This window comes from Aegilops tauschii, chromosome 6, assembly GCF_002575655.3.
Source record: "Aegilops tauschii subsp. strangulata cultivar AL8/78 chromosome 6, Aet v6.0, whole genome shotgun sequence".
Classification (NCBI taxonomy): domain Eukaryota; kingdom Viridiplantae; phylum Streptophyta; class Magnoliopsida; order Poales; family Poaceae; genus Aegilops; species Aegilops tauschii.
The window spans coordinates 94382239-94391107 of NC_053040.3; the positions used below are offsets into that span (position 1 = coordinate 94382239).

The window sequence follows — 8869 nt, forward strand, 5'->3', positions numbered from 1 at the left end:
GGTAAAATTGTTGGCGCTCTCTCCTTATATAAGGCATCCGCTCACAAATGTGATGTGTATAAGGAGATGTCTGTTCACTGATTTAAGGTTGTTTGCAGTAGTTGTTATGGTAAAACTGTTGGCCTGTCAAAACTAAATGTTGCTTCTATTGTATGCTCAGGGATTGAAATATTGTTATTTCTTTGACAAAATACTCCTCTTTTTCAAACTCTCAGCAAATGTTGGATCGGACTCTAATATGTTGAATGCATTCAGATTGGTTAATTAATAGTATGGATGAAATGGATGCAGCGTGAGGATGCACAACATGATTTTTCTTTTATCATTGAAGTGTCATTGCAGTTTGTGCTAAAAAAAAGTAGCATTGCAGTGCTGCTACAAGTTTCTATCTCCTAAATCAGATCCACCCTATTATTCAAATGAACTCACGAGTCTGATGGAACATAGTCACGCTTTGCTCATTTAGCAAAGCTGCAATTGTTGTGTGCGAATTATACTTCAGATCCTTTTGTCTTTCTATTGATAGGCTGCAAAACATAGCATTTACATTTTAACGTGAAACACAAACATGCTTGTTGCCTAGGCTACAGAGTGTACCAAGCCAAGCAAGAGCATGGGAAACTTGCTACAGCATTTGCTGCAAGATACAGAAGTTACATCTTACAAAGAACATGACAAACAGCATGCTGGTCACATAGGCTACATTGTACTGGGCCAAGCAACTTCCAAGTCACTACATTATTACCAGATAACTAATAAACCTTGTAAAAACGACAGACAATATGCTTACTTCGACCACTAAATGAGATGAGATGCAGTCGTTTTCATCGCGATTGAGAGATGCAGTCCCAGCGACCGTCCAAGCAGATGTGTTTCATCGTGGCAATTGTCCGAGCAGGTTCACTCCATCCTCATCGCCACTTGATGTAGGTTGCAATCGTGATTGAGAAAAGGATTGTGTAGTACGGAATAGGTAGAGCTGCCCAGTGGCGAATCTTGAAAGAAAACGAGGGGGGCTCAGTGTTAACGGTGTGAAGGAAAAGCCACAGACTCTCAGTTTTTTAGTTTAAATAAGGCTAGAAATTTTGATACGGGGCATGACTGAATACTAGTAATTCTTTTTTCTAATTTATGGAGGGGGGCTCGAGCCTGTCGAAGCACCAACACCCCCCCCCCCCCCCCCCCCCCCCGATTTGCCACTGGAGCTAGGACTGGACGTACGAGCGAGCTTTTCGGCTCGGCCCGAAGCTCGCTCCAGCTCGGCTCGATAGGATTATCGAGCGGGCCGAGGTCTGAGAACAGGCTCGTTTCGCGACTGAGCCGAGCCGAGTTTCGGCCGGTCCAGCTCGGTGGCTCGCTTGCGGCCCAGCCCAATTCCACCATCGATCACAATAGCTAGCGCATTAGGGCACGAGCAACCACAGCCAGTCTCTCGTCTCTCCCTTTCTCTGCTCTGCGCCGCCTCGCCTCTCTCTCGCCACGCAAATCTGGATCGACGGCGACGAGCGACGCCGCGCTTCCTCGCCAACTCGGCACCGACGGCGACGGGCGGCGCGACCGTTCCTCACCACACCGGATGTAGACGGACGCGCCTCCCCTGGTTTCTCGTGGAACGTGACGAGCCGGAGCAGGTACTTCCTTCCTTCCCAAATCCCAATCCCTAGCAGCAGCTCTCTGAACTTAGTACGCATGTGATGGATCAATGGATGGATGGATCGATGGATGTAGTCATGTAGTTCGAACTTCCCAAACCCTAGCCGTAGGTGTCTGCACTAGTACACATCTGGTGGATGGATGGATGGATGGATCGATGGACGTAGTCAGGTAGATGTATTGTAGTCTGTACGGCTAGATGTAGCAGCAACGGATGGATGGATCATGGATGGATGGACTTGTAGGGCAGAATGGATGGATAGATCAAAATTTTCATTGATTCCATGTGTAATTAGTTTTCTGTTGTTGATGAACTAGTTGATGATCTACTTGTTGTAGCATAGCAGCTTGAAAAAAAATCTACTTGCTGGAAAATTACATAGACTCCATGTCTAATTAGTTTACTGTTGTTGATGATTGACCGTTTGTTGTTTGCTAATGTGTGCAGACGCCTATCGTCGCAACAATGGACAAGCAAAAGGGGAAGGCGAGTGGGAAGGAGAAGGAGAAAGAGAGGACGTTGGACTCCATTATGAAGAGAAAGTTGCCGGTCTCGGGGATGCAGAAGGGGAATGAGAAGGGCAATGCAGCAGCTACTACACGGCTGCCGAGGAAGCTGACAAATGATTCCAGCAATGTCCCAATCGCTGAGTTGTTGTATAGGGTAAAAAAGAAACCTCCGCCTCGACGTCTCCCTGACCCCACCGGCGCTGGCGTGCGTGCCGGAATCGCCGTTGCCTCCGGCTCCGCAAACTACTATGAGAGGGAGGCTACATCTTCGCAGGTATGTACGTGCAAAATATATATTTGTGCAAGCTTGTGTATGTGCTGTTTTTGCTTTTTGAAAGTCAAATTTATGTGTGCCCAAGCTCATATGTGCTGTTTTTGGTACCCAAATGTCAAATATATGTTTGTGCAAGCTCATGTGTGTGTGCTGTTTTTGGTATCCAAATGTCAAATATATGTTTGTCCAAGCTCATGGGTGTGCTCTTTTTGGTATCTAAATATCAAATATATGTTTGTGCAAGCTCATGTGTGTCGCTGTTTTTGCTATCCAAAAGTCAAATATATGTGTGTCCAAGCTCATGTGTGTGCTGTTTTTGCTATCCATAAGTCAAATATATGTGTGTCCAAGCTCATGTGTATTCTTTTTGTGTGGTAGGCAATGGAGCATGATAAGCAAGCGGAGGAGGATCATGAAGAGGTGGAAGAGGATGAGGAGGAGGACGAGGAAGAGAAAGATACTTTGTTTGAGGTGCCGCCTGGGGTTGGTGACAAATCAGATTCAGATGGGTTTGTGGATAGTGAAGAAGAAGCCTTCGAAGGTGATGACATTCCGAGGATGGTCTAGGCATTGGTCCTACGCCTCAAGTGCAAGAAACCGCACTTCTTAGTTCGGGTGAGGATGAAGCAAGAAAAGTGCAATGAAAGAGTGCCAAGAAGCGAAGAGGTCAAGCTCCTTCAAGGTCGAGGTCGGCGGTTTGGACCTTCTTTAATAAGGTAAAGGTGCCATCGAAAGAAGGTTTGATGGAGTTGAAGGCACAATGTAATTATTGTGACAATCAATATGCATATGTCCAAGGTGGAAGCACCTCATCCATGGGAAGACATATGGACACATGCAAGAATTACAAGGACAAGGTTAATAGGGATCTCATCCAAGCTACTCTATTTTTTAGAAAAACCAATGCAACAACAAGTGGTCCAGCAGTCCGGTGCATTGAGTATGATAAGGACCTCATCAAGGAGGTCATGGCAAAGATGATTTGTTACATTGGATGTTAGCTTGTCAACTTGTCATCCTATGCTTGAACTTAGATATGTCTACTTGTGTGGTTTTAGATGACTACAGGAGTTCTTTGAAACCAGAAATGGTGGAAGCCTTGGTGTGCGGTGCTAGTTATATCAAAGGTTCTCACAAGGACTTCAATGTGGTGGTATGATTCCTATCTTCTTCTTCTATGATTTCTGTCTATTTCTTGTATGTGGCTAACTTACAAATAATTAGGAGAGGGATGAAGATGAGGAGGACAATGTTGAGAATATCAAGTTGCCCAAGATTGTTGATGTGGGGGGTGACAACAATTGGTAACTAATGTTTTTACATGTCTCAGTTTTCCTATCTTGACATATTGAGAATATCAAGTTTACAAATCTGTGTTACATGTAGATATTCGCCATGTGGGTGTTGTTCTTGCTATTTTGAAGATGGATGTCTACATGATCTTCTCATGTGGATTGTTGAGGTCAACGTGATCATCTCGTGCCATTTCTTTTGTTGTGATGAACTTCGAATTATGTGTGCTGTTGTGGTGAACTATGGACCTTGAATGATGTTGTGATGAACCATGCACTTTCAACAATGTTGTTGTGAACTTGTGATGAACTATGAACTTTGTATTATGTGGTTTTCACTAGTCATTGTTTGGCTGTCAACATTTTCTCAGTTTTATGTCAAAGTGGTAAGTGTTATGCTATGCAAAATTTCCTTGTTTGGCTGTCAATATTTGATGTTTTCCTGTGTAAAGTTCAATTGAAGTGATGTCCAAAATTCAATAGAAATGATGCCCAATTCTTTCTCTCATATGTGTTCCATTGTTAGAATTTTTGTAGAATAATTCATATAAGAACATTATTTTTCATTACTATGACCATTTCTTAAAACAATAGACTGCTGGATTGTTCATTTTTAGTACTATAAACTATTTCTTTTTCAAAATATAGGTTTAATTGCCGCAAAAAATCAAGTATATGCACTATATACAAAGGTCTGTACTATTAAATGGTTCTGGGAGAAACTGGCTTACGAGTCGGCTCGGTCTGAGCCGAGCCATAGCCAAAGCGAGCCGAGCCGGTTGAAGTAGGCTCGTTGGCTGAGCGAGCCGAGCCGAGCCGCTCTAGAGCGAGCCAAAGCCAGGCTCGGCTCGCCTCGTGTCCAGCCCTAACTGGAGCTGCCCACGGCTGTTTTTTTTTTGTTTTGATGAAAAGAAATCACACAACTAGTATGGACGAAGGCGGGTGTTTATTCAAAAATAAGGGCCGAGTTAGATTAGGTGTAGGGTGTGTTTCTTCAAAAATGAGAGCCGAGTACCATCAGGCGTCAGCACAGTTACTAAGCTCCCAAGAATTACCAGCCTGTGATGCATCGATGCTTTTAGGCGGCGTGTGGACCACGATGGCCAGTGTTACAAAGCGAGATGGATCCTCCAGTCAAAGCGAGATTACCAAGGTCACGCGTGGTCCACGCGGCACGCGGCCTCGTGTTTCATTCTCCCTCACCCGATTCCTGGTGGTCAGCCGCCGCCTGCCGGTAGCCACGATTATGATCTTCCTCAGGCCACCAACCATGACCTCGGAGACCACGGCGTTGCCGCTTAATGCAGCGGCGGCGGCGAACAATAGCCGATGCGCAGGGCGCCTCACCTCGGCGCACCGCGGCTCTACTGCTTCTTGGCGACGGCGGTCCATGGCGGTGTGGACTCGCGGTGTGCTCCTCGACCTCGGGGCGGCTCCCCACGGCAGGGTGGCGGTGCCCCTCGGCCAGAACAAGCAGGAGCTCCGAGAGGCGGGCTCGACCCAACGTTCAGTGTCCAGATCCGTGACCCGCCTGCCGCCATGGAGGTTGGTCCACCCCGAGTTCCTCGCCTGTGCAGTAGATCTTCTTCCCGAGCTCCAAAGCCAGCGCCTCCTGCATCCTCCTGAGATCCAGTGCCGCTGCCTCCAACCACTGGCGCCACCAGGTCTTCCCTACAGGTCTTACCAAAAAGGCTTTCGCCCCGCTTTATAAATAAAGCAAACCGCCAAGAGCACATACAAGGACTAGTTCAGAACACACACCCAAGTCTCACAACAATAAATCCAGAGGTACTGCTGAGGGCACAGCTCAACAAGCCCAAAACACACACGAAATAAGAGACAAGGCTCAGTCGGGGCCAAGGCCGGAGAGCAACAGACGACTAATCAGGCTCTGGTGGAGGCGGCGGTGGTGGCGGCGACAGGCGGACGGCCATCGAGCGGAGGTCGGCGATGAAGACGGAGATGGCGTCCCGATCCCGAGGACAGCTAAGCGGCCGCCAGAGCTGCAAGTAACCAGACAGTTTGAAGAGGGCGTCAGTAGATCGTCGAAGAGGGGAGCGCTGAATCACAAGCTTATTGCGAATCGTCCAGAGCGTCCACGCGAGGACCCCAATCTTAAGCCACCTAATGTGGCGAGAGGACAGCGGGGAGGCCTGTAGTTCGGCGAAGAGGTCGGGGAAGTTGGAGTGGCACCAATCCCCACCAACCGCCTCTCTAAAGCAGCTCCACACGAACTAAGCAGACACGCAGGAGAAGAATATGTGTTTCGAGTCTTCGGGGGTATCACAAAGGGGGCAGAGGCCAGAGCCCGAGCCATTGCGCTTGCGGACCTCAACTCCAGACGGGAGCCGACCGCGGATCCATTGCCACATGAAGATCCGGATTTGAAGGGGCAGGCGAATGGACCAAACCGTCTGGAGGGGCGGCGGGGTGGAGGATGGGGCGATAGCCGCGTAAAGGGACTTGGTGGAGAATTGACCCGAAGGCTCAAGGCGCCACCGAACCTCATCCGGGCCAGCATCGACAGTCGGCTCATGGAGAGCAATACAATCAAGAAGCTCGTGCCAGGCGGCCACTTCCGGAGGCCCAAATGGCCTCCGGAACGCGAGGCGCCCTAAGTCAACAAGGGCCTGTTGAACTGAGATTGTAGGGACGACAACGATGGAGAAGAGGTCGGGAAAGCGGGCCGCGAAGGAGCGTCACCCGCCCATCGGTCAAACCAGAACAAGGTCGCTGCTCCCGATCCGACCGAGATGGAAGTCCCAATGCGGAGGACGGGGAGCAGTTGGATGACCGACTGCCAGAACTGCGACCCACCCGACCGTTGGCAGAAGGCCAGAGGTTGGCCATGCAAGTATTTATTCCGGATGATGTATAACCACAGACCGCCATGCCCTTGTGAGATGCGCCAGAGCCAGCGGGAGAGGAGGGCAATGTTCATGCGCTTCGAGCACATGATGCCAAGGTCTCCTTGCTCCCGGGGCTTGTAGATGTCGGGCCAACTAACCATATGATACTTCTGCTTGTTATTGTCCCAGCCCAATAGAAGCGAGATTGGATTTTAGCGATCTCGTGATGGAGGGTCTCGTGGAGGCTGTAGAAGCTCATGAGGAATAAGAGGAGACTAGAGAGCGAGGAGTTGATGAGAATCGTCCGGGCCGCCTTCGAGAGCCATCGACCCTGCCAAGGCTCAATGCGCGTTTGCAACTTGGTTACCGCAGGACGAAGGTCCGCCACAGTGAGCCGAGTCACTAATGGGCGTTCCCAGGTAGGTCGTTGGGAGGGAACCTAGGCGGCAATTGAGGCGGTTGGCAATGTCAAGGGCCTCAGCCGGAGAATAACCCATCACCATCACATCACTCTTGTCGAAGTTGATCTTAAGACCAGACATTTGTTGGAAGCAGAGGAGGAGGAATTTAAGGCTAGCGATGTCCGTATCCGAGCCTTCAACCATGATGTTGGTGTCGTCAGCGTACTGGAGCAGGGAGATGCCAATGCCACCGGTCAAGTGGGGGGTGATCCCACGAATATGACCCGCGGCCTTAGCCTTGTCCATGATGGCCGCAAGAGCATCGACCACCATATTAAACAGGAACGGGGAGAATGGGTCCCCTTGCCTCACCCCGCAGTAAGTGGGGAAGTAGGGGCCGATCTCCCCATTGATGTTGACGGCCGTGCAACCACACGAGACCATCTGCATAACCCGCGTCACCCAACAGTCATCGAAGCCTTTCCGCAGGAGAACTTCCCGAAGGAAGGGCCAGCTAACAGTGTCATAGGCCTTATGGAAATCGATCTTCAGGAAGACCGCCTTGAGGTGTTTGGAGCGGACCTCATGGAGGACTTCGTGAAGGACTAGCACCCCATCCAGAATATAACGGCCTTGGATGAAAGCCGAATGGTTGGGGTGGGTAATATGGTCCGCGAGCAGGGTCACCCTATTGGCGTACCCTTTAGCCAGAATCCGGAAGATCACGTTAATCACCGTGATTGGGCTGAACTGATGGATGTCAGAAGCACCAGAAACCTTGGGGATGAGCGAGATCATCCCGTAGTTAAGGCGCCCGAGATCGATGGACCCAACGTAGAACTCATCGAAGATGGCCATGACCTCCGGCTTGATCACATTCCAGAAGCTTTGGAAGAACTTAACTAGAAGGCCATCCGAGCCAGGGGTCGAGGCAGGGTTCATGCCCTTGATGGCGGCCCAGACCTCGCCCTCTGAGAAGGGTGCCATAAGAGCCGCGTTCTCAGGCTCGGAAACAAGCTGGCGACCGGACCAACAGTCAGGGGCCAGAGATAAGCCGCTCCGAGGAGCGGCTGTGAACAGGGACCTATAGAAGCCGTCGACGTGGGACCTAATGTCCCGCGGGGACTGCAGGAGGGTTGAGCCATCCCAAAGGAGAGGGATGGTGTTGCGCCTACGTCGGCCAGTAGCAATGGCTTGGAAATATGTCGTATTCGCGTCTCCCTTCAGGACCCATTTCTGAGCACCACGCAAACGCCAGTAGGCCTCTTCATCGGCGTAGATGATAGAGAGCTGATCTTCCAAGTCGTAGCGGGAGAGCCACTCCTCGGGAGAGAGGCCGGTAGCATCGGCGCGCAGGTCCAAGGCTTGGGTCGTAGACAGTAGAGCCTTCTTACGCTCGCGGAGGTCACGCCCCAGGTTGGCGCCCCACCCCTTCATGAATTGTCGGCCTCGCTTGGCGCAGACGTGCCAAGAGTCGACAGCGGAGGGAGGGCGAGCAAGAGACTGCGAGAAGGCGCGAGTCTCCAACCAACGGGCGCCAACCGCGTCGATGAAGCCAGCTTGGGACAGCCAAAATGTCTCAAATCGGAATCGGGGGGCATTCATCAGCAAAAGACAGGAGGTGGGGGACGTGGTCGGAGCCAATCCGAGTGATGGCCCGGAGGGAGGCAAGGGAGCAACGGAGGTCCCATTCCGGAGAAACTAGGACCCGGTCCAGGACGGACTGGATCGGGGCAGCCTGACGGTTGGTCCAGGTAAACCTGGCACAAACCCGGTCAATCTCACGGAGGCCAAGATCAGCAATGCAATCGTTGAACATTTGCATAAGAGCAAAATTGACGTTGGCATTGCTCTTGTCCTCCACGAACCTAAGGAGATTAAAGTCACCCC

At 50.5% G+C, this 8869-nt stretch overlaps 1 protein-coding gene across 1 annotated transcript; it reads left to right on the forward strand.

Moving 5' to 3' along the window:
• Positions 1-1437: 1437 nt before the first annotated feature.
• Positions 1438-4067, forward strand: LOC120966203 (uncharacterized). The gene is made up of 5 exons (XM_040392021.3): positions 1438-1631; positions 2102-2437; positions 2816-3590; positions 3662-3741; positions 3824-4067. Exons 2-3 carry the CDS (start codon positions 2120-2122, stop codon positions 3002-3004), a joined length of 507 nt encoding a protein of 168 aa, XP_040247955.1. The 5' UTR covers positions 1438-1631; positions 2102-2119; the 3' UTR covers positions 3005-3590; positions 3662-3741; positions 3824-4067.
• Positions 4068-8869: the final 4802 nt, after the last annotated feature.